Genomic DNA, 26,670 nt, shown 5'->3' on the forward strand with positions numbered 1-26,670 from the left:
TTTTTTTGTAAACAGATATCCAAAATGTCCTAATACCATATATTGAAAGGGCAATCCTTTCTTCACTTAATTGTCTTTGCACTTTTGTCAAAAATCAGTTTCCTGTACTTGAATGGATCTATCTGGACTCCTTAACCTATTCATCCTATTCTAATATTTACCTGTCTTTATATTAATTCCACATAATGTGACTATATAAGTCTTAAAATAGAATAATATTAGTCCTCCAACTTTGTTCTCTTTCAGAGTTGTTTTGGCAATATAGGGCTCTTTGCATTTCCATATGGTTCTTAGAATCAGCTTGTCGATTTCTACCAAAAAAAATGCTGAAAATTTGACTGGGGTTGTGTTGAATCTGTAGATCAATTGGTGAAAAATTGGTATGTTAACACGTTTGGGTCTTGTGACCTGTGGACATGCTATCTCTCCATTTAATCTTCTTTGATTTCTCTCAGTCATGTCTTATAGTTCTCAGTGTAGAGCCTTTTACATTCCCTTTCATTACTGGGTTTTTACTGCTCACAACCCCTCTCAGAGAACAGAATTAGAGAAACTACATATAGAAAAAGGCAAGCAAATATATTTGTATATATTCTTATATATACACACATGCACATCTATGTTATTTTACTGTCTGTCTATTGAAAATCCTCCATTTACACTATCATTTCCAATTCCAGTCCAGTACCACAAAGTTCATTCTGATTTTATTTCTGTTTCTTATAACTTCGTTTCTTCAGTGAGAAACCTGTCTCTCTTCAGCCTCATTATATCAACTTATAGTATCAATCCTGCCTTTCTCACCCTGGCTGGACTCCAATATCTCAAACCAGACCACTGCCACTATGGAGATCTTGTCTCCCTCCTTGGGCTCTGACACTCTGCACCCAGCCACGTAAGCACCCACTCGTCCAGTTAAGGCTCCACCATGTGGAATGTTCTACTGCTACCCCTATCCGCACTTTACCCAGCCCCCTGCATGATGTCTATCTTGCTTAACTGCTTGTAGCTTTGGGGCTTTGGGACTGAATAAGGAAGGTAAGAAATAAAGGAAGGTCAGAAAGAAGGACAGAAGGCAGAAAGGATGGATATATTTTTCCATTTTCTTACTATGAGTAAGAATAAATGTCTTTTCAAACACCATGCCCCTTGTAGTACATATGTGTGTCTGTTTGCATGTGAATTATATGGTAACATATCCAGCAATTTTGCTATACAGTCATTTGCTTTGCATCTTTTTTTCTCAAACTCTCTTTTAATTAGGAATATTAATCTTTCGTCTGCAACGTAAGTTTCAAACATGTTCTCTGAATTTGTCATTAGTTTTTTCTCTATTTTTTTATTGTCACACAAAGGTCTGCATTTTATGTAACATAATTTATTACCTTTTTTTCTTATTGTTTGCAGATTTAGAGTCAATGTTGTGGAATTGCTTCCTTGTCATATATGCTTTGGTTGCTTTTTCATTGATTTCCAATTTAGGTAGATGTTGTACTGTGTTTTTGTGGGAAAAAACCTGACTCAACTTTGTTTCCTCACGCTTTCAGCTGGAGTCCAGGAGCTAGAATCACGCTTCCTGGTACCTGGAGATCTATTAATTCTGATGGGGAGCAAAGTGCACATGCCATGTGATGCCATTCTGGTTGATGGCAGCTGCGTGGTGAATGAAGGCATGCTGACAGGTACAGTTCTATCGCCTCACATACAGCCTCTGCTGGCTCTCCCAGGTTTCTCCTGAATGATAATGGCAGAGCCTGCGGCTGCTATGGGACCCTCCTACTCTCACAAATCTCACTAATAGTCCTGCACCGGACAGACCTGAGAGTTCAAATTAAAGCTGATTTCTATATGCTAGGTTTAATAACAGTCCCAACTTTTTGAGTGTTTAGCATTTCTTTCCTGCAAAAAAGATTATTACAATCCTGTCATTTTAAAGATTTAAAAAAATTTAAAGATCATTTGATGTTTCAGAATCACTTGTGGCTTTTATGTTTAGTGTTTTTCTATAAAATGTATCTTCAGATAAACACAGATGGTTTGAAAACCGTTAATGACATCCTGAAACACCCTTCCTGCCCCAGGTCAAGTTCAAGCTCTTTCTAGCTTGGTTTGAAAATGTTGAAAAGTAGTTGATGCAGGATTTGCCAAAGCTGCTACTTTGAAAATGCACACTGGATATTTTTGAATAATTGTGTTTCATTTTTACTTTTCATTGTTATTTATTATAGTTTTAAATAAATAAATATTTATTTATTTGGCTTCACTGGGTCTTAGTTGCGGCTCATGGAACGTTTTGTTGGGTCATGCTGGATCTTTGTGACACATGGGCTTAGTTGCCCCAGGCATATGGAACTTTAATTCCCCAACCAGTGATTGTACCCGCATCACCTGCATTATAAAGTGGATTCTTAACCACTGAACCACCAAGGAAGTCCCTGGATTTAATTTTTCAATTGCATGCTGGAGCTGGGAGAGATGTCATATCAGGGATATGGGAGCTGAGGTTCAGAGAGAAGGTCTTGCTAAAGGTCACAGTGCTTTAAGTTCTAACTCACATGTGCACTTAGGAGGAGATGTTATAGCCTTTCTGTAAGAATCACAAACACTTTTTCAGAGATGGAACTGGAGGCTGTAAACGTATTGATGTCCTGTGATTCCCATTAAAGTCCAAATCAAACCACTTTTCCTGGCAGACCAGGAAGGCATGAAATGCAGACGGCAGCGCAGATTCCCCTCCTGTGTGAACTTAACGAAAAAACAAAAACAAAAACGATGTGACAGGTCAGGTTTCTTTCCCCAAGTAATCCATAGATTTGATAAAAACCCCTTTGTGCTGGGACACTTACAATACCAAATATCATTTTGCTAATGAAAGCAGCTCTAGTATACTGAGACATATCCCTGACTTTATATTATCCTTTCTATGAATGGAGGTAGAGGATTTTAATGAGCTTTCTCAGAACAGGCCCTATTATTTACTTTCACAATTCATTCACCACCATGTATTAGCACTTCAATCCACTGAAATCTGTCCTTCCCAGTACTCTGGCGAAAGTCGCTAAAGTCTCAATTGGCGAATCCAATGGATTCTTTAAATTTCTCATCTTTTTAGCCAACCTGCGGCATTTGACTATTCTGACCACTTCTTTCTGAAAACATGTCTCTCTAACCTTCCCAGATAGCACTGTCTCTTTCTGAATAATACTCCAGTGTCCTGTGCGGCTCCATTTCCTCCACCTCTTCGATTTCTGAAGCTGTTCAGGGTTCTTTGATTTTTTCTTTTTTCATCTTTCATGTGATCCCTAAATAATCTTGTCTCTTCCCATAATTGTAATCATTGTCTACAGGGTGATGAACTGTGACTAAATATCTCCAGTCAAGACCTCTCCCGTGAGCTCAGGACCCAAATAAATTAACTACCTACAAAGCGACTCACCGTGGTCCTTCCACAAGTCACCTTTAACTCAGAGACCAAAAGGCAGTTCCTCCTTCCTCCTATAAGGATTCCAACAATCTTTATGTTCATGATTAATACCCACCCTCTGCTCACTCTTTCAAGTCAGAAACCAGGAAGCCACTTAAAATTCCTCTGTCGCTATGATCTACCAATATAAAAATCTCCCCAAATTTGGCAGCTGCTCACTTTTTTATTTCTCAAAACCAGTTCTTTCCTACTCCTACTGTCAGCTGCCACAGTTCAGACCTTGTCCTCTTCAACTGGGACCCTTGCAATGGTTTCCCGACTGTATGAGCCTGTAGCCTCATCAGTCTTCCAATTCATTCCCTGTATTGAAGAGAGAATACACTCTCTTGTATGTAAATGTGATGGTACTCTCCTGAATCGAACAACGAAATACCTCCCTATTTCTCTCCGGCCACCAGTGCCTAATGAAAGGGATTTAAACACTCAAGTGTGTGCACGCAGGGCTCTCCAAGCTCTGGCTCCTACATAGCTCTCATGACCTCTTATTCCCCAGATCCTGCATTCTAGACTGCACAACTTGCTATTCCCTAAATGGTTGTTTCCAATCTATTTCAGCATCCCTGTCTGATTTTATAAGTCTTAGAGTATTTCTAACATGACATTATACTTCATTTTTTTAATGGCTGTCTCCCTCTCTGGACTACAAACTTCTTGAACACAAGAACTATCTTTCTCCTTATATCGTCCATACCAAAGGTTCCTGCTACGAGAGAAGCTCACAAAAAAATGCCTGGCATGTGATGGGTTGGTGAATGCATGATTTAAATGAATGAAGGTCTCCCACCTCACAAACTGAGACGCTTGTTTTCTGTAGGAGAAAGTATTCCAGTCACTAAAACCCCATTACCTAAGATGGATGGCTCAGTGCCCTGGAAAACACAGAGTGAAGGGGAGTACAAGCGGCATGTCCTCTTCTGTGGAACGGAGGTTATCCAGGCCAAGGGGGCCTGCTCCAGCACCGTGAAAGCAGTGGTACTGCAGACAGGTTAGTTAGCATCTCCTGCATTTTATTATTTTCATGAAATATTTTCACTCCATTTATCTAGTGCCTTAAATGAATTAGGTAAGGAGCAGTCTTTAGATGACAAACCCCATATAAGTAGTAAAGATATTTAAAATGTGAATTTAACTATGGCATATACCTTTCAATAAAACAATAACACTGGTGACAATAAGTATTATTCACGTGCTTTGTAATTTATAAACTATTTCCTGCTGCTGCTGCTGCTAAGTCGCTTCAGTCGTGTCTGACTCTGTGTGACCCCATAGACGGCAGCTCACCAGGCTCCCCCGTCTCTGGGATTCTCCAGGCAAGAACACTGGAGTGGGTTGCCATTTCCTTCTCCAATGCATGAAGGTGAAAAGTGAAAGGGAAGTCGCTCAGTCGTATCCGACTCTTAGCGACCCCATGGACTGCAGCCTACCAGGCTCCTTCGTTCATAGGATTTTCCAGGCAAGAGTACTGGAGTGGGGTGCCATTGCCTTCTCCGTTACTATCTCTGGGATGCACTGAAATTAGAAATATAAGGAAGGAAAGCCAGAGAGGAACAGGCTCTGAAAGAGCTAGGATATATTCTTTCTAGCATTTAGGTACTTTGCCAATCATCCTTTGATTGTGTTTGGGCTTAAGCACTGTTTAAGTTTCTCTAGAGGAAACAATGGCCCTGTTGAAGATTAGAAGAGCACTAGCAGAAGGACTTGTCATCCTGAGAGTGTGAGGTGTGTGTTTACTGCTTCAGGATTCAACACTGCAAAGGGAGACCTCGTGAGGTCCATTCTCTACCCCAAGCCGATGAATTTTAAGCTCTACAGAGACGCCATCAGGTTCCTCCTGTGCCTCGTAGGGACAGCCACCATTGGGATGGTCTATACTTTGTGCATCTATGTGCTCAGTGGGGTAAGCTGCTTTTGTTCTTTTACTACAGCGCATGTACGCTCATTTATATAGTGTCTCTTATTCTCCTGTTGACCTTAATCTAAGGGGTGGTTTTCAAACCTGGGAAAACAAAGCCAAATGCTGAAACCTGCCTACATATTCCCAGATCCCCAGTATAAGCAGTTGATCACCAAGCTCGATAACAGCCATCGGATCTAGTGGAATAAAACACTGTGTTTATAGAGAATCACTGACTCGATGAACGTGAGTCTGAGTGAACTCTAGGAGTTGGTGATGGGAGGGAGGCCTGGTGTGCTCTGAGTCATGGGGTCGCAAAGAGTCGGACACGACTGAGCGACTAAACTGAACTGAACTGAACTGAACATGCCTCTACTCTTGGATTTTGCCTTACTCTATTTTTCATCTTCAATGTGAGAATATGTTTATTCCAATAATGTATTTTATAGCTGTTAAATGAGGAATTTTAAATAAAAACCAGGGTTGATAAGGTTGTGGCACACTGGCACATTGTTCTCCGCTGGTAGCAGTATGAATTGTTACAGACTTTTTCATTACACTTTGGCAAAATATAGAGAGAGCCAATAAACATGTTCATTCTCTTTAAACCACATTTGGCCAGCTCATATGATTTCTAGAAATCTGTACCAAAATAGAAAATAAAGAGGAGGGGAAAAGTCATACACATTAAAGTGTTCATAATTGATTTCTCTGTAATAGCTAACTTTGTCCTCCCAGGAAACTCCCGGGGAGGTAGTGAAGAAAGCCCTTGACGTCATCACAATTGCAGTTCCTCCCGCTCTGCCTGCTGCTCTGACCACAGGCATTATGTATGCCCAGAGGAGGCTGAAGAAGAGAAGCATCTTCTGCATTAGCCCCCAGAGGATCAACGTATGTGGACAATTAAACCTGGTCTGCTTTGACAAGGTATGTATGTTTCATCATCACCCTCAGCGCCGTTTTTATCATCACTGTCATCATGCATAGGTGCTTTACATTCTTGTGAGGCAGGAAACCTTGGATGTGGGTACTGGGTACCTGATTTCATTTAGTCTCTGATTGGATATGTCATCTAGGACAGATACATCTCTTGATCTCAGATTCTAGGGTTTAGAGAAGGGAAAGTAGGAGCTGAGTAGGTGAATCTTTTAGGGTTCTTCCAGCTCCAATATTCTATGAATCACAATGAATTAAAATAGCATTCTGTCCCTCTATAGTCAAAACCATCATACAAAATTTAAAGCTTTTACACTTCACTTTCACTTTTCACTTTCATGCGTTGGAGAAGGAAATGGCAACCCACTCCAGTATTCTTGCCTGGAGAATCCCAGGGATGGAGGAGCCTAGTGGGCTGCCGTCTATGGGGCCTCACAGAGTCAGACACGACTGAAGATACTTAGCAGCAGCAGTAGCAGCAACTATGGTTACTACTGAATCCCTAATGTTAGGTTTATTGCCTGGCGTATAGTCAGTGTTCAATAAATATTCATTGACTTAACGAATAAAAAAGAAAATGTTTATCTAGCTGTCTCTTACTATGAGACTAGGTTAAAATAAATCCCCAGGAAATCTTTCTTTTCTATAGTTTTCCATCTGCAGTAAATTGCTTAAAATAATCCTTGATCCCATACCAGTTACTCCCAACCAGCCTCTTATTCTGCCTTCTCCTGAATATATTCTTTTCATGTGTATACACATGCTGGTATGAAGGTGGGAGCTATAAGAGGGTAAGATGGATATGAAGGGCTGTTTTGCACCCGTGTCTTAATTTATAAAGGTGACTAAGTGCCTGTTGGCAGAAAATGCCATTGAAAAATGCATTTAATGTTACAGTTCCCCGACAGAAGAGGTGTGTCCTACCAGGCAGGGCCAGAGAAGGAATGCCAGATTTTGATCAGGAAGGAAAGGAAGATTGAGGGGAGTGCTCAGGTTATGGCCTTTATAAAGGAGTTTCCGCAGGAAAGACAAGACAGGGCAGGGTACATAGATGACAACTAGCTATTTGGAATGATTTTGATGGGTTTTGGTCTATAGGATTGATATCTAGTTGTCTAGTAGCTGGCCTTGGGGTGAAGTTTCCAGGGGAGTGTGGCCAGATAGGGAAGATATGACTCCTGACTGGTTAGTTTGCATATCAAAGGCATGTTCTTGGCTGAGACTCTGGCTATTTCTAACAACTGGCTAGCTCCAAGGAGGCAGTCTCTCCATCAGAAGGGTTTCCTAAATTAAAATTTTGGTGGTGAGCATACTGAAAACGGAGAAGGCAATGGCACTCCACTCCAGTACTCTTGCCTGGAAAATCCCATGGATGGAGGAGCCTGGTGGGCTGCAGTCCATGGGTCACTAAAAGTCGAACACGACTGAGCAACTTCACTTTCACTTTTCACTTTCCTGCATTGGAGAAGGAAATGGCAACTCACTCCAGTGTTCTTGCCTGGAGAATCCTAGGGACGGGGGAGCCTGGTGGGCTGCCATCTCTGGGGTTGTACAGAGTTGGACATGATTGCAGTGACTTAGCAGTAGCAGCATACTGAAATAGAAATATAATGTTGGCAAAACTTATATAATGTTATTTATAATGTAATGTAAACCACTGTCTTGGCAATTAAAAATAAATTGAAAAAGAGAAAGTCCTTTTGCATGTCAAATGTCATAATATATACAAAAAATTTTTAAAGATAAACAATTTGCAGACATTATAGTCATGTGAATGTGGGCATGGAGTCAGGAGAGAACAGAATGACTTTGATCAGAGCAGAACCTTAGTGATGGGAAAGGGTGTGGTAGACCTGGAATATCTGGCTAAGAAATTTTTATGTGTGTTTTAGATAGTGGGGAGACGTTCATTGAAAGTGTGTTCTTCTTTTTTATTGTTTCCTTCCATTTACTTATTTTTTATTGTGGCAAAAGATTTATAACATAAAATTTACCATGCTAACCATTTTTAAGGGGCTTTAAGTGCTTTCATGTTGCTATGCAGCCATCATCACTATCCATCTCCAGAACTTATTCTCTCTTCCTCAACTGAAACTCCATACCCATTAAACAGTGCTGGGAAGGTCTGGGATAGCAGAAACTTACTGGGATCAGAGCTGTATTTTATAATTACTGGAATATCAAAGAGATTTATGAGGAACAGAAGGTTAATATGGTTCATGCCACCATGTCAATGTTAATTTGTGATCAAGCTAGCATCACACAGAAAGATGTTCTGTTTCTAGGATCATATTATCCTTGAGCTTGGAAAGGGAAACAGGGGTGGGAAAGATAATTGTGATATGAATTTGAATAAAAAGTAACAATTGTGAACAATTTTCATTATTCTCAGCTTTTACTCTTTACAGACATTACATTCAACACTATATTATCTCATTTAATCTTTGCAACAACCCTATATGATTATGACCACATTACAGATAAGGACTCTGATGTTTAGGGGGCTAAATAATTGGCCCAGGTCACACAGCCTGTGTTTTAAGCCAGCCCAAACTCTTCATCACTATACTGCACTAAGAGAAAAACCAACAAACACCTTTTTAACAAATAGATGTCAAAATAGCAAACTATTTCTTTAGAACAGTGAAAAATTATACTTCTATTATTTCTGATGACATACTTTTAACTTCTGCTATAAAAGCTGGGACTCACCCATTTTTTTTTAAAGTTATTGAAGTATAGTTGATTTACAATGCTGTGTTTAATTTCTGCTGTACAGAAAAGTGACTGAGTTATACAAATATATTTTTTTCATATTCTTTTCCATTATGGTTTCTCAGAGGGCACTGAATATAGTTCCCTGTGCTATACCGTAGGGCCTTCTGTTTATCCATCCTATATATAATAATTTGCATCTGCTAATCCCAAGCTGCCAGTCCATCCCCCTCACCTCACCTCCCCACTGGCAACCACAAGTCTGTTGTCTATGTCAGTGGACACACATTTTAGCTCTCAGAGCAGACTTACCAATGCCTCTCCCATCCATTCAGTCTTTCATTAAATTCTCAAAACAGGCCTCTGAAATATGTAGGCAGCAACTGTTTTCTTTCCTTTATCTCTGAGAACACTGAAGTTCAAAGAGATTAAGAGCCAGTTTGTCCCACAACTGGTATGAGTTCATCAAAGCTTCCACCCAGGACTCCAGATACCCATCTGATCGTGTCATTCCTCAAAGTGCTGATCTTGATCATGGGTTTGTGACATACATTTCCCTGTTAAAGCATAGCTTACTGGTGTCACTATGGGCTGCTGAATCTTCAGAGTAAAGTGAGCTGTTGTTTCTGTTTAGACAGGCACCTTAACAAGGGATGGCTTGGATCTCTGGGGAGTCATGCCTTGTGATGGGAACGGGTAAGTACTCGGGACCAAATGCGTTATCATTTCCTGTTTCCCAGCTTTATCCTGAACACTAATAAAGAAGAGGTTCTGGCACTGGCTTTGGTAAGCAGTGATTGCCAGAGTGATGGCCAAACTTCTTTTAATTTCTCTTCTTCACTATTTCCAGACTCACTAAAATGTGCAGCCTCCCTCCACCCCTGTCCCAGCCCCAGGATTCTCACAGAACCCAGGAAATGAAGGGCACGTTTTGACTCTGCATTCATCTTGCTAACGTGTGATTGGCTGTCGGCGTATTAGTCAGAGGCCAGTGTATATCATTTGGGCAATACCTGGACACTGTCCTTCAAGGAGTTAAAGTTCATAGCACAAGCTGAAGCCCTTCCATGTGCTAGGAGGAACGTGGCCCTGACTTGCAGACACTGAATTTCAGTACAAGCAGTATCTGTGGAACCACAGCTAGTGTACTTCATTTTCCTTTATATTCTAGTTCTGGCTCCTGGAAACTCCTCTATTTCTGGCCAGAAAGGATTCCATTTTGACAGTTTTCAACTCAAGGTAGTAAAGATTTATTGCCTGTCCCTCTCCTGGGGCTCTCTCGTTTGAGTTTGTTTCACAGCCTCCTTTTTCTTCCCACTACAACTTCCAGTCTGATCTGAACATGAACATTTGACAAATTCAGGTTTTGAGTTTGTTTGCTTATTTTTAAATGGAGGTATAGTTGATTTCTTGGCTCAGATGGTAAAGAATCTGCCTGCAATGCAAGAGACCCAGCTTCCATCCTTGGGTCAGGAAAATCCCTTGGAGAAGGAAATGGCAACCCACTCCAGTATTCTTGCCTGGAAAATCCCAAGGAGAGAGAACCCTGGCAGACTATATAGTCCATGGGGTCACAAAGAGTCAGACATGACAGCAACTCAACAGCAACAATAGTTGATTTCAGGTTTTGTGTTTTTAATGAGAATGTTTCCCTCTCATACTTGCAATGGAAGTCACAAAGCATTTTATACATACTTGTTATACATTCTTCTGCATTATGCGAATGCAAGTGACTTATCCATAACATATTTTAAATGAACTGGAATGGGTGAATTTAACTCAGATGACCATTATATCTACTACCGCGGGCAGGAATCCCTCAGAAGAAATGGAGTAGCCATCACGGTCAACAAAAGAGTCCGAAATGCAGTACTTGGATGCAGTCTCAAAAACGACAGAATGATCTCTGTTTGTTTCCAAGGCAAACCATTCAATATCACAGTTATCCAAGTCTATGCCCCAACCAGTAATGCTGAAGAAGCTGAAGTTGAACGGTTCTATGAAGACCTATAAGACCTTTTAGAACTAACACCCCAAAAAGATGTCCTTTTCATTATAGGGGACTGGAATGCAAAAGTAGGAAGTCAAGAAACACCTGGAGTAACAGGCAAATTTGGCCTTGGAATGCGGAATGAAGCAGGGCAAAGGCTAACAGAGTTTTGCCAAGAAAATGCACTGGTCATAGCAAACACCCTCTTCCAACAACACAAGAGAAGACTCTACACATGGACATCACCAGATGGTCAACACCGAAATCAGATTGATTATATTCTTTGCAGCCAAAGATGGAGAAGCTCTATACAGTCAACAAGAACAAGACCAGGAGCTGACTGTGGCTCAGATCATGAACTCCTTATCACCAAATTCAGACTGAAATTGAAGAAAGTAGGGAAAACCACTAGACAATTCAGGTATGACCTAAATCAAATTCCTTATGATTATACAGTGGAAGTGAGAAACAGATTTAAGGGCCTAGCTCTGATAGATAGAGTGCCTGATGAACTATAGAATGAGGTTCATGACATTGTACAGGAGACAGGGATCAAGACCATCCCGATGGAAAAGAAATGCAAAAAAGCAAAATGGCTGTCTGGGGAGGCCTTACAAATAGCTGTGAAAAGAAGAGAGGTGAAAAGCAGAGGAGAAAAGGAAAGATATAAGCATCTGAATGCAGAGTTCCAGAGAATAGCAAGAAGAGATAAGAAAGCCTTCTTCAGCAATCAATGCAAAGAAATAGAGGAAAAGAACAGAATAGGAAAGACTAGAGATCACTTCAAGAAACTTAGAGATACCAAGGGAAGATTTCATGCAAAGATGGGCTCGATAAAGGACAGAAATGGTAGGGACCTAACAGAAGCAGAAGATATTAAGAAGAGGTGGCAAGAATACACAAAAGAACTGTACAAAAAAGATCTTCACGACCCGGATAATCACGATGGTGTGATCACTCATCTACAGCCAGACATGCTGGAATGTGAAGTCAAGTGGGCCTTAGAAAGCATCACTACGAACAAAGCTAGTGGAGGTGATGGAATTCCAGTTGAGCTATTTCAAATCCTGAAAGATGATGCTGTGAAAGTGCTGCACTCAATATGCCAGGAAATTTGGAAAACTCAGCAGTGGCCACAGGACTGGAAAAAGTCAGTTTTCACTCCAGTCCCAAAGAAAGGCAATGCCAAAGAATGCTCAAACTACTGCACAATTGCACTGATCTCACATGCTAGTAAAGTAATGCTCAAAATTCTCCAAGCCAGGCTTCAGCAATAGGTGAACCATGAACTTCCTGATGTTCAAGCTGGTTTTAGAAAAGGCAGAGGAACCAGAGATCAAATTGCCAACATCTGTTGGATCATGGAAAAAGCAAGAGAGTTCCAGAAAAACGTCTATTTCTGCTTTATTGACTATGTCAAAGCCTTTGACTGCGTGGATCACAAGAAACTGTGGAAAATTCTGAAAGAGATGGGATTCCCAGACCACCTGACCTGCCTCTTGAGAAATCTGTATGCAAGTCAGGAAGCAACAGTTAGAACTGGACATGGAACAACAGACTGGTTCCAAATAGGAAAAGGAGTACGTCAAGGCTGTATATTGTCACCCTGCTTATTAACTTCTATGCAGAGTACATCATGAGAAACATTGGACTGGAAGAAACACAAGCTGGAATCAAGATTGCCGGGAGAAATATCAATAACCTCAGTTATGCAGATGACAGCACCCTTATGGCAGAGAGTGAAGAGGAACTAAAAAGCCTCTTGATGAAAGTGAAAGAAGAGAGTGAAAAAGTTGGCTTAAAGCTCAACATTCAGAAATCGAAGATCATGGCATCCAGTCCCATCACTTCATGGGAAATAGATGGGGAAACAGTGGAAACAGTGTCAGACTTTATTTTCTTGGCCTCCAAAAACACTGCAGATGGTGATTGCAGCCATGAAATTAAAAGACACTTACTCCTTGGAAGAAAAGTTATGACCAACCTAGATAGTATATTCAAAAGCAGAGACATTACTTTGCCGACTAAGGTCTGTCTAGTCAAGGCTATGGTTTTTCCAGTGGTCATGTATGGATGTGAGAGTTGGACTGTGAAGAAGGCTGAGTGCCGAAGAATTGATGCTTTTGAACTGTGGTGTTGGAGAAGACTGTTGAGAGTCCCTTGGACTGCAAGGAGATCCAACCAGTCCATTCTGAAGGAGATCAGCCCTGATATTTCCTTGGAAGGAATGATGCTAAAGCTGAAACTCCAGTACTTTGGCCACCTCATGCGAAGAGTTGACTCATTGGAAAAGACTCTGATGCTGGGAGGGATTGGGGGCAGGAGGAGAAGGCGACGACAGAGGATGAGATGGCTGGATGGCATCACTGACTCGATGGATGCTGGTCTGAGTGAACTCCGGGAGTTGGTGATGGACAGGGAGGCCTGGTGTGCTGCGATTCGTGGGGTCGCAAAGAGTCGGAAATGACTGAGCAACTGAGCTGAACTGAATACATTTCCATATTAATATACTATTAAGATACAAGTTCATTTCCTGGGTTAAAAAGTTGATTCTGGTGCTTTTAGCCATTTTAGTCTATAGAAGAAGGCTGTTGTAAGTGGTAAAGTTTCTAGTTTTTTTTTTTTTTTTCTTTCAAAGGTAAGTTTGGATATATAGCCAGTTTTATTAGTATTTTTTCTGTTTCAGCTTCTATAAAAAGTATATGCATTTATTCAAATATGTGAGGATTTAGAGAGCACTTTTTCTTATTTATTAAATTTGTCCCTAGTGTCATATAGCTCTATAGCTGGCATACACAGTAGATGCACCATAAATGTTTGTTTATCTAAAATGAACCAAGTATGTTCTGCCTTTTGAATGCTCTTCTGCTTATTGAATTAACATCATCTTAGTCACAAAATTTTTAAAGCTTTCTGTTTCTAAAAGTGACTTGTCAAATTTAATAAAACTAATTGATATAATATTTAGATTATTGATGGATTAATTCAGCCTGTCACTCTCTTTCCCAGTCCCTTCCTTTCTCCAAATGCCCAAAGTTGGCTGCAAGTGACTAAGAGAGCAATTAGTTTTTTTTTAAAAATGACAGATTTAATTAGTAGAATAAGAGAAAACAGATTGAGTTCTAAGTAAGATGTCAGCACTTGATTAAAGCTATTAAATATATTATTGTAAAATGTAAGGTCATTTTGTAATAATTCTTATCTTTTCCAAAGAGTGCCAGGTACTTCAATGTGCCAGGTACTTCAAAACCATTGGAAATCTACCTGACTATAGGAGGACAAGGATGACAGAGAATTCTACTTATTTGTTGTACAAATCAGAGTCTGGCCCAATCCTCAGAAATATAGAACTATCTATTCAGAATTAATATGGAAGACAGTTTTTGTGCCGTGTTAAAAATAAGATTCTTTTTTCCTGATCTATTTGCTGCACAGTGTGAGCTTGAGAACCTGTTTTAATCCCTGATGGTGATTGGTTCCTTTTAGTTGTTTACTAAAATACCAGGGACACATTGTAACCGCTGAGGTACTTGAACTTTCAGGATATAATAATAGATACCACCATCAACAAGGTCAGTAATCAGTCAAGAGGTTTTTGAGCTCTTAAGGAGGCTTGAATGAGGAAGCCAGGAAGAAAAATGGCTTAGGTTATGAGTTAATATTCTGCCGAACCTGCTTTCAGGAACAAAAGGCTAGAGCAACCAAGGGAAACACAGTGTCCATATCATGAGAAATAATAGTCTGATCCTGAAGACCAAATTTTAAGACAAACTATGACAAAAAGTGAAAAATACCAACTCTTCCAAGAAAGAGTTAATAGGAAGTTCAGAGGTCTAGAAACTGTATATTGAAGGCACAGCTAGAGGTTCCTGTGGAATCCCAGAGGAAGGGAGTAATACAGCGTGTGCAACCAAGCTGCCCACAAACCTGAAAGAAGTGGATACATGGAGGAGGATGGGCAAGTAGATTCTGGCTGGTTCCAAGAAACAGATCTGGCCTCAATCTGGGAAGCACCTTCTGCTACTCAGGGTTCTCCAAGTAGGATAGACTGCTTTGTAAACCGCTTACTGTGCAGCACGTGTAAGAAGGGCCTGACCAATAAGAGGAGACCCTTTCATAGGCCCAAGGCCAAATTTGGTAACTTCAGTTCTGAATTAGTGAAAGAACCCTGCATGTGACATTTGAGTTGTGTCTTGGTAAATTTTTAAATGAGGCCACTTGTATAGGAAGTGATGGAAATGATGCCTGCAATATAGACCCTAGATGCTGGGGTAGAAGAGGAAAATGCAGTGTCCTTTTTTAAATGTTTTAAAAATTGTTCATAAAAAAAAAAAATTGTTCATTTATTTAACATTATGGTCTTTCAAATCTCCAGTAACCAACTCATTCATTTATTTACTCTTAAATTTGTCAACTGTCTGCCGTGGACCAAACATCAGATATGTTGAAAAGAGCTATGGAAGAAACAACCCTGCCCTGAAGGATAGATTGAAGGCGATATATACACAAGAAGCTATAGTATGAGCTAGCCTGTTCTGTCTCACAGCATAGGAAATAGTGGGTCCAGAAGTCCAGGTGGGAGTAGATGCAGTTGGAACTAAGGGTGATATTTATAGCTCTTTCTGTATCTCTGGATTTAAATCAGTGCCAGAGAGGGGCATAGGGAAAAGAGGGAAGAAAGAGCTTGAAAGAACCTCAGGACCTTTCTCATACTCACTGAACTCATATAAGGCTGATGGCTGAATGAAACACTATTCATTTGAGGGGATTCAAAAGTGAGTATGTGTTGCAACAAAGCATATTAACTTATATTTTTAAAGGATAATTACCTCCAGAAGCTTCACTTTGGCCCGGAGGAAGAGGACTAAAGTCCTTTCCCTTTTCTCCTTCAGTTTCCAGGAAGTCCACAGGTTTACCTCAGGCAGGACTTTGCCCTGGGGCCCACTGTGTGCAGCCATGACCAGCTGCCACTCTCTGATCCTTCTCGATGGGACCATCCAGGGAGACCCACTGGACCTCAAAATGTTTGAGGCCACCACCTGGGTAAGCCTCTGCTTTTCAGAGATTTTAAGACGCTTCTTCAAGGCCAGGCCAACTCAGGTTTTATTACAGCTCTCCACTGCTTATAGCATTAGAGGTCTCCAATATGGATTACATGTGGCAGTGAGGGGCAGGCTCATCTAAACCGCTTTCTGCTTGTACAATGTATTTCTGTATTGGGGTTATTGTGAGGTTTAAACGGACTGATGCATGTAAGAAATCCCTGGTACTGTGCCTGGAATCTATTACTAGCTCAATAGTGTCAGTATAATTATTATATAATTATGTTCTGCTGCTGCTAAGTCGCTTCAGTTGTGTCCGACTCTGTGTGACCCCAGAGACGGCAGCCCACCAGGCTCCCCCGTCCCTGGGATTCTCCAGGCAAGAACACTGGAGTGGGTTGCCATTTCCTTCTCCAGTGCATGAAACTGAAAGTGAAGTCACTCAGTCGTGCCCGACCCTCAGCGACCCCATGGACTGCAGCCCACCAGGCTCCTCCGTCCATGGGATTTTCCAGGCAAGAGTACTGGAGTGGAGTGCCATTGCCTTCTCCAAATTACGTTCTAATTCTTCTCAACTACAATATGAGCCATGTCTGATTTCAAAGTTGTCTAGAACATGGGGATTAGGAAGCATCACTTCCCCAGTGCTTAGGGTAATTCATTGTTACCAGGAGTTTTATTTCTATTACTTTAGCATACTTTTATCTCTAAGACTAGGCACTAAAAAGAACACCATGAGAGTTTTTGTTGAGACTCTGAAGTGGATTTCAGAGAAAATGATCTTGTTCGGGACCAAGTATCTGGCTCTCCCAGTTCTCATCTTGGCTCTGCTCTGATTCCTTGACTTCATGAGGTCATCTATCCTGTTGGGAATTTCCATGACTTTAAAATGAGGGAATTGAACTAGACCAGCAGTGTTCACATAAAAGAAAACAAAAAAGCTGGAATCTTTCCTTAAAAGGAAACTTTATTCAAAAGTACCCTACCCAAAGCAAATCATTGGAGTTACTCTGGTTGAGATAGAAGATGGGGAGTAAAGGTACAGCTTAGGGAACATGCGTCCCCACGTACTTAGCCACAGCCCACTTCACTCTCCGTAATCTGGTTCAGTTCCAGGTCTGTGTAATAACATGTGTAAAATCCTCACTGAAAGAGACAATCTTTAGGGTCCCTTCCAGCATTAACAGGGCCTCCCTGTGGCTCAGTCAGTAAAGAAGCTGCTTGCAATGCAGGAAACATGGGTTCAATCTATGAGTCTGGAGATCCACTGGAGAAGGAAATGGCAACCCATTCCAGTGTTCTTGCTTGGGAGATTCTGCTTGTGGGCTACAAAGAGTCCGATATGACTTAGCAACCAAACCACTACCACCTCCCATTGTTAATAGGGCATGTGTCTGTAGCAGTGTGATATAACTTTCTCCATCCTTCCTGGGTTACTGTTTCTGTATCTTTAAGTAGGAATTATAATTTCCTCTCTGAGATTTTCTTTTTTTCTGCCACTCCACGAGATGATTATAAAGCATTATGGCATCTTTGTGTAAAAGGTTCCTTTGCCTATAACTTAGGATCATTATTATAGCAATTACTGTTTACCAAAAGTTAACCATGTACATCACAGTCCCTGCCCTCCTGTACCCTGAGGACCGTCCATCCAAATTAGACAGAGAGGAAAGAGCAGGAGCAACAGTGAACCGGGAGAAGAAAGACAATAAGGTATTGGCTATCCATGCTCAGTGTTTTCAAGTTAAGCCCTCTGAAATGGAGAAAGCCTTTATGTCACAAATTCTAGCAGAGAAAGCAGGAGAAATTATATAACTAATTCAGAAGTGTCTGGCCTTCAAGTTCCATAGTATTTCTGATACATTATTTTTTTGTGGTGAATTAAAGTCTGGTTCACCTCCATGTAGCTGAGGGAGGAGAATACATTGAGACGGTCTGAGGATTTTCTCAAGGGGAGGATTTGAGCGCAGTATTCGTGGATGAAAGGGAAAGAAATCTCTACAATGAAATATCCTGTATGAAATAGGAAATGGTGGCTTCTGGGGACGATTTCCACCTCAAGGGAGTGCCAGGATGTGCCATGGTTGTTAAGCCCTGTGGAACATCCAGTCAGGTAAGCCTTGCCTGCTCTCTACCCCACAACACCCAACTCAGAGTGAAAGTCCTGTGAGACTCACAATTTTGAAAGTTCAGGAATGTGTGTTCTTTGATTTGTGTGAAAATTGGTGAGACCTTGTTTCCCTTATTTGCTAGACTGAGGACTGGGGGAGCAGTAGCTAACTCCCCGTAGCTAGAAGCTATGTGGTGTGTCTGTCTCCATCCCCCTCCCTCAACCAGGTCCCAGTGGAAGGAATTGCAATCCTGCATCAGTTCCCATTCTCCTCAGCGCTGCAGAGGATGACCGTCGTTGTTCAAGAGATGGGGGGTGACCAGCTGGTGTTCATGAAAGGTGCACCAGAGAGGGTGGCCAGCTTTTGCCAACCTGAGACAGGTAAGTGATCAGACTTACATTACAACAGGAAAATCTGTCCCACATATGTCGCTTCAGCACTGGATTGGCAAATCCAATAGTCTACTGGCCATCACCAATCTGATGAGTCATTGGTATTCCAAACTCAGTACCGAAATCAAGCTTATCTTTCTCACTCTCTGTATTTTCTAACTTAGTGAGTGAAAGTATTACTCCCCCACCCCAATTCAGGATTCTTCCTAGGTTCCTGTCTCTCCCTCAGCACTTCTATCTTGCCAATTGCTAATCCACGGCTCTGTCACTCCAGCAGCTCAGGCTCTCATCATCCTGTTCCTGGATCACTTCAATAGTTGGTGAATTGGCTTCCTCCTCCCCAGCATTCCCTACTCTCATTCATCCTTTGCACTATGCGCAGATCAGTTTTTCTGTCACGTAGCCTAATTATATTGTTATTTCCTACTTGCATTCTTTGGTTGCTTCTCATAGGCTCAGGATAATCTCAAACTCCTTTAGAATCATATCTAAAGCCTTCCTGATCTGACTTCTATCACACTTTCCAGATTTTCTTTACTACTCCTGTCGTCACATCCTGTGCTTCCCCTGAGCTGAACTGTCAAGGTTTACTGCCTCATGGCCCCATGCCCGAGTACACGATGCTCCCTCAGCCACATGCCCTTTTCCTTCTCCATCTGACCACCTCCTCCCAGTCTGGTAGATGCATAATGCTCCCAAAGTGTGCTGCCCAATTGCCTGGGTCATAGCAAGCGTCTCATTCAATTGTATTCTTAGTCTACTGGCTGTGACCCTACTAGACAAAGACCCTCAGAGCAGGGATTACAGTTCAATCTCTGCATAAACAATGCCTGATCCATAATAGACTCTCAATAAATTTTTGTTGGTTAAACTGAAGAAAAAAGAATTATACACTTACTCATTCTTCTTTTTTTTTTTCTTTTGAGTACTTCCTTTTCACTTCTGCTTAACTGGATCCCAAGAAGTCAATCATGACAACGTAGTGATATTTAAAGTTCCCACTGACTTGTTTGCATACCTTTTGTAGAGGTGTGTTTTCTTGGGCAAGTGTTGGTTCTGTTTGCAAGGAATTTCTCCGCCAGTACCAATTGAGTTTTATATTGCACACTAATCTTGTGTTATTTTCTGAACAGTACCAACTAGTTTTGTTAGTGAGCTTCAGATTTACACGACACAGGGCTTCCGGGTCATAGGACTGGCCTACAAAAAGCTGGAAATGGATCACCACATTTCTGCCTTGATGAGGTAAGAGGGGTGGAGGGGAGAATTTTGGTAAAGCAGAATGATTTCATGGGAAGATACACCAGACTGGGCAGTGGACTCAGCAACACAGCTTACTGAATTTTTATGTATAAAATCTCCTTGAACTTAGTAAACGGGGATATAGTCATTCCTTTCCTGCCTAAATCACAAAGGTGATGTGAACTTGACTGGGAGAATTGACCAGAAATAGCTGTAAAAATTGTAAAATATGGTTGTGCAGCTTTTTGAAACCAAATATATGAATATAACCTATGTTTCAGAGAGTTTGAAATTGTGGTCCTGCTCTCATTTTGGACCAAATATAAGTTTGATTTTAAATTATTTTTTTGTTTTTCATTACTTAGCTATTTGGGGATTTTATTATTTTTATTTTGTGTCAAAGGTGGTGAATTTGTTGAAAGTTAGAAAACATAACATTTGACTGAAAAAAAATCTTGATAAAAAATGCACAACTTAATAAAACAAATAAATATAGCTTGGGCCTAACATATAATCTAGGTAATACTTGTTGAAAAACAAGAAAAACTTCAGAGAATCTGTTATAAAGAGAGTTTTAAAGAGAGTTTTATTATAGATAGATTAAAATAAGGATGCTCAAAAGTTAAAATGTACTGGAGTGATTAGTAGTTCAAATTTATTTGTTGTTTTATTTTTCACTGTTTTCAGGGAATGGTATTTATTTCATTTTCAAGTCATGTCCAATACTCTCTGTCAGCCGCTATTGGTGACACTGCTATGAAGATAATCAAGGCTTAGTTTGTTATTTAGGATTTTAAACTTGGAAGGTCTGTAATTGTTTTCAATGTAATTGTTTTCAACCTTGCCAGATTCAACACTCTCTTACTATAACTATTGGGTATCACTTCTTTTAATGTAAGAAAATAAAATTCATATGTAACATGATCTGCACACATTCTGTTTAAGAAAGAAATATAATGCCCTCTATATAGCAAAAATAGAAGCACAAATTATAGTGCCTTACAAAAAGTAATAAATAGTTCAATAAATACTCAATCGACTCCATTAAAACAAAACGAAACAATACGTTGCTTATACCATATGTAGAATCATTGGGGATGTTAACAGGAAGAAATGCAAATTGATACGTGTTTTATTTATTGGATCTCAGATATCTCTGGCAGTCTGTCAATGAGGTGACTCTGTGAAATGACTAAAAATTCTTAGTAAACCTGAATATAATAGAACACTTTCCTCTCAATATACATTATATTCCTGGAAAACTCAATGAAATATTAAAAATATGTAAAAAATACTTTGTGTTTATATGTAAGACAGAGCTAAGGGAAGTATAAACAATTTTATATTTGCTTATTTCAATATATCCATGGATGTTTTTAGTGTCTGTGAATCCTGTAAAATATTCAAAAGGCATGTGGGATGCAGGGTAAAATTTTGCATGCCTAAAAAGTTTTCAAAATGTCCTCTAGAGGCAGTATACAGTGGAAGTGACAAATAGATTCAAAGTATTAGATCTGATAGAGTACCTGAAGAACTATGCACAGAGGTTTGTGACATTGTACAGGAGGCAGGGATCAAAACCATCTGCAAGAAAAACAAATGCAAAAAGGCAAAATGGTTGTCTGAGGAGACCTTACAAATAGCTGAGAAAATAAAAGATGCAAAAGGCAAAGAAAAAAAGGAAAGATGTACCCACTTGAAACCAGAGTTCCAAAGAATAGCAGTGAGAGATAAGAAAGGCTTCCTCAGTGATCAATGCAAAGAAATAGAGGAAAACAGTAGAATGGGAAAGACTAGAGATCTCTTCAAGAAAATTAGAGATACCAAGGGAATATTTCATGCAAAAATGGGCACAATAAAGGACAGAAATTGTATGGACCTAAACAGAAGATATAAAGAAGAGGTGGCAAGAATACACAGAAGAGCTATTCAAAACAGATCTTCATGACCCAGATAACCACAATGGTGTGATCACTCACCTAGAGCCAGACATCCTGGAATGTGAAGTCAAGTGGGCCTTAAGAAGCATCACTATGAACAAAGCAAGTGGAGGTGATGGCATTCCAGTTGAGCTGTTTCAAATCCTGAAAGACAATGCTGTAAAAGTGCTGCACTCAATATGCCAGCAAATTTGGAAAACTCAGCAGTGGCCACAGGACTGGAAAAGGTCAGTTTTCATTCCAATCCCAAAGCAAGGCAATGCCAAAGAATGTTCAAACTACCATATAATTGCACCCAACTCACACACTAAGTAATACTCAAAATTCTCCAAACCAGGCTTCAACAGTACATGAACTGTGAGCTTCCACATGTTCAAACTGGTTTTGGCAAAGTCAGAGGAACCAGAGATCAAATTGCCAACATCCATTAGATCATCAAAAAGCAAGAGAGTTCCAGAGAAAACATCTATTTCTGGTTTATTAGCTAGACCGAAACCTTTGACTATGTGGATCACAAGAAACTGTGGAAAATTCTGAAAGAGATGGGAATACCAGACCACCTGACCTGCCTCTTGAGAAATCTGTATGCAGGTCAAGAAGCAACAGTTAGAACTGGACATGGAACAACAGACTGATTCCAAATAGGGAAAGGAGTATGTCAAGGCTGTATATTGTCACCCTGTTTATTAAACTTATATGCAGAGTTCAGTTCAGTTCAGTTCAGTCGCTCAGTTGTGTCCAACTCTGCGACCCCATGAATCGCAGCACGCCAGGACTCCCTGTCCATCACCATCTCCTGGAGTTCACTTAGACTCACATCCATCGAGTCCATGATGCCATCCAGCCATCTCATCCTGGGTCGTACCCTTCTCCTCCTGCCCTCAATCTCTCCCATCATCAGAGTCTTTTCCAATGAGTCAACTCTTCGCATAAGGTGGCCAAAGTACTGGAGCTTCAGCTTTAGCATCATTCCTTCCAAAGAAATCCCAGGGTTGATCTCCTTCAGAACGGACTGGTTGAATCTTCTTGCAGGCCGAGGGACTCTCAAGAGTCTTCTCTAACACCACAGTTCAAACACATCAATTCTTCGTCTGGCTCAGCCTTCTTCACAGTCCAACTCTCACATCCATACATGACCACTGGAAAAACCATAGCCTTGACTAGATGGACCTTAGTCGGCAAAGTAATGTCTCTGCTTTTGAATATACTATCTAGGTTGGTCATAACTTTTCTTCCAAGGAGTAAGTGTCTTTTAATTTCATGGCTGCAATCACCATCTGCAGTGATTTTGGAGCCCAAAAAAGTAATGTCTGACACTGTTTCCACTGTTTCCCCATCTATTTCCCATGAAGTGATAGGACCAGATGCCATGATCTTCGATTTCTGAATGTTGAGCTTTAAGCCAACTTTTTCACTCTCTTCTTTCACTTTCATCAAGAGGGTTTTTAGCTCCTCTTCACTTTTTGCCATAAGGGTGGTGTCATCTGCATATCTGAGGTTATTGATATTTCTCCCGGCAGTCTTGATTCCAGCTTGTGTTTCTTCCAGTCCAGTGTTTCTCATGATGTACTCTGCATAGAAGTTAATAAGCAGGGTGACAATATACAGCCTTGATGTACTCCTTTTCCTATTTGGAACCAGTCTGTGGTTCCATGTCCAGTTCTAACTGTTGCTTCCTGACCTGCATACAGATTTCTCAAGAGGCAGGTCAGGTGGTCTGGTATTCCCATCTCTTTCAGAATTTTCCACAGTTTCTTGTGATCCGCAGAGTCAAAGGCTTTGGCATAGTCAATAAAGCAGAAATAGACGTTTTTCTGGAACTCTCTTGCTTTTTCCATGATCCAGCGGATGTTGGCAATTTGATCTTTGGTTCCTCTGCCTTTTCTAAAACCAGCTTGAACATCAGGGAGTTCACGGTTCACGTATTGCTGAAGTCTGGCTTGGAGAATTTTAAGTACATCATGAGAAGTGCTGGGCTGGATGAAGCACAAGCTGTAATCAAGATTGCCAGGAGAAATATATATAACCTCAGATATGCAGATGAAACCACCCTTATGGCAGAAGGCAAAGAAGAACTAAAGAGCCTCTTGATGAAAGTGAAAGAGGAGAGTGAAAAAGTTGGGTTAAAACTCAACATTCAAAAAAAAAACAAAAAAAAAAACCTCAACATTCAGAAAACTAGGATCATGGCATCTGGTCCCATACTTCATGGCAAATAGATAGGGAAACAATGGAAACAGTGAGAGACTTTATATTTTGGGCTCTAAAATCACTGCAGATGGTGACTGCAGCCATAAAATTAAAAGATGCTTGCTCCTTGGAGGAAAAGTTATGACCAACCTAAACAGCATATTAAAAAGCAGAGATATTACTTTGCCAACAAAGGTCCGTCTAGTCAAAGCTATGGGTTTTCCAGTAGTCATGTATGGATATGAGAGTTGGACTGTGAAGAAGGCTGAGCACTGAAGAATTGCTGCTTTTGAACTGTGGTGTTGGAGAAGACTCTTGAGAGTCCCTTGGACAGCAAGGAGATCCAAGCAGTCCTGAATATTCATTGGAAGGACTGATGCTGAAGCTGAAACTCCAATATTTTGGCCACCTCACGCGAAGAGTTGACTCATTGGAAAAGACCCTGATGCTGGGAAAGATTGAAGGTAGGAGGAGAAGGGGGCGACAGAAGATGAAGTGGTTGGCTGGCATCACCGACTCAATGGACATGAGTTTGAATAAGCTCCTGGAGTTGGTGATGAATAGGGAAGCCTGGTGTGCTGCAGTCCCTGGGGTTGCAAAGAGTCAGACACGACTGAGCAACTGAACTGAACTAAACTGAGAGGCAGTATCGCCCCTGCTAAGAATTACTGATCAGTTTCAACCCCACCTTTGTCCATGGTAGGTGAGGCCCAGAGGGGGAAGTGACTCATCCAAAATCATTGAGTGTTGACTCCCTGGACTTATTGGCCCAAGGACAGTGGGCCAGCTTACTGTGACCCTTAAAACTTTGGCTATTACAGCTCTGGGTCTTTGCTGTAATTTAACCAACCCAGGTCACTCAGGTTAGAGAGCTAGAAGTGAACTTGAGACTGAATCTCAGTTTAAAGAAGAGGACACCTGGGTCGGGGATGTGGCAGAATTGGGAATGGAGCTTTGTTTCCTGAGAGTCTTTTGACACATATATATCAAGATTCTGGCTGAGGCGCTGCTGCTTCTGATTACTATGATGAAATATTTGTGTATCAAGTTTCAGACTCATGACTTTGGAGCTTGTGAATATAACAAAGCGCTCACAGCAGGGACACATGGTTGGGAGGGGCGGTAGGTGAGGGCAGCAGCAGACAGGAGAGTACATAGCCCACAGCACTGAAATTCCAACTTTCCAAAATCTGGTAAGGTCTATATCCAAGTTCACTGGTAGAATCTGACCCTTGGTCGTCATTTGGCCCATCTTGTGTTAAAGCTGCATCACCACCGTATCTACTTCTGGCTAAGTCAGTTTACCTAATTAGAAATTTGCCCTAATCCGTGATTAGAGCAGAACATTCTTTCTGGTGTGTGTGTTTACTCAGAGTGCTTCCAGCACTGATATCATAATTTCTATGATGGTTCTTGGCTTTTTTAATGTCTATTTCATCTTTAAAAAAATCACACGGATTTTAAGAACATGAAGTGTAATCACAGGAGTGACAATGCTCCTTTGTATTACACTCCCTATTCTTCATTATTTCTAGGTGCTTCCGGAGGAGGTACAACGTTTGTGCAGGAAACAGGAAAAGATAGCATGCTATTCCAAGTTACAGATTGTGAGCCCCTTCAAGGGACTATGTCTTCTCCTCATCTCATTTTCTAGATCAGATTGAATGAAAAGAAGTATTGTGCCGCACTTGAGCTAGGAGAGACTTTGCAGATTCGTTATTTTCACCACCTGCTTTTGAAAAAGTAGAGATAAATTGCCAGGCAAAGAAAGTGATTTGCCCGTGGTAACACAGCAGGGTAGCCTCAGAGCTCGGATTGGAATGCTGGTCTCCTGATTACTGTGCCCTCAACCCATGTGCCAGAGGAACCAGGAAAACAACTGCCGAAGTGGGCTGCGACCTTGTCAGATCTTGACACTGCAGCCATTTTCTTGGTGCCTGGTGGCTTGTGGTTGGACCATGTCAGTGATCTCTGAAAATATCTAAAACCTGATGCCTGTGTATGAAAACTACTAGAAAGATGGGAGGACCTCAGTTAGGCATCAACTACATTATTCTTCAAAAAGCAGCTCAAATATCACCTCCTCTAGGAAGGCTTCTCTAGTCATTCCACCCAGAAATGATTACACCCTCCTCTGTGACACCAGAGAACTCTTACTTGTACATGATCACGATGCTTTCCCCAGCTTTCCATATAATCAAAGTGATCAGGATTAATCTTGTCCTTCCAAGTTGAATGTCAAGTTTCTGGAGTTAGGAACTACTATAATCCCTGTATATTCTCTTCCTCTTTTCTGAGCCCCATTCCTTGCATTTATTTCGTTGTTATTGTTTAGTCACTAAGTCATGTCTGACTCTTTTGTAACCCCATGGACTGTAGCCCACCAGGCTCTTTCATCTATGGGATTTTCCAGGCAAGAAAACGGGAGTGGGATGCCATTTCCTTCTCCAGGGGATTTTCCTGACCCAGAAATCAAACCCATGCTGCCTGCATTGGCAGGCAGACCCTACCACTGAGCCACTAGAAACGTTCTTGCATTTATTTAGATGTCCACTAACTGGTTATTGATCTGACAGATTTTCTGGCTTCAGTTCCCATGAGAACACTCTGGCAGTAGAATTTCTGAAAGAGGAAATGAATTTTCCAGGGATGTCTAGGAAAAACAGTTACACTAGGCAGTAGGGCATTTCAACTGGCAAATACTTGCTGAACACATCCTCTGTGCTGGGCACCA

General features: G+C 41.0%; 1 protein-coding gene across 1 annotated transcript in view; it reads left to right on the forward strand.

Moving 5' to 3' along the window:
• The window catches only part of ATP13A4 (ATPase 13A4), a 125,142-nt gene that overhangs the window by 67,353 nt on the left and 31,119 nt on the right, over positions 1 to 26,670 (forward strand). The window contains exons 9-17 of the mRNA XM_052639535.1: positions 1,548 to 1,682; positions 4,299 to 4,469; positions 5,224 to 5,381; positions 6,117 to 6,305; positions 9,664 to 9,725; positions 15,912 to 16,062; positions 18,088 to 18,174; positions 18,399 to 18,552; positions 19,698 to 19,809. Of these exons, the coding sequence (XP_052495495.1) occupies positions 1,548 to 1,682; positions 4,299 to 4,469; positions 5,224 to 5,381; positions 6,117 to 6,305; positions 9,664 to 9,725; positions 15,912 to 16,062; positions 18,088 to 18,174; positions 18,399 to 18,552; positions 19,698 to 19,809 (1,219 nt within the window). The remainder of the gene's footprint in view (positions 1 to 1,547; positions 1,683 to 4,298; positions 4,470 to 5,223; positions 5,382 to 6,116; positions 6,306 to 9,663; positions 9,726 to 15,911; positions 16,063 to 18,087; positions 18,175 to 18,398; positions 18,553 to 19,697; positions 19,810 to 26,670) is intronic.

The sequence above is a fragment of the Budorcas taxicolor genome, chromosome 1 (genome assembly GCF_023091745.1).
Source record: "Budorcas taxicolor isolate Tak-1 chromosome 1, Takin1.1, whole genome shotgun sequence".
In the NCBI taxonomy this organism is placed as follows: domain Eukaryota; kingdom Metazoa; phylum Chordata; class Mammalia; order Artiodactyla; family Bovidae; genus Budorcas; species Budorcas taxicolor.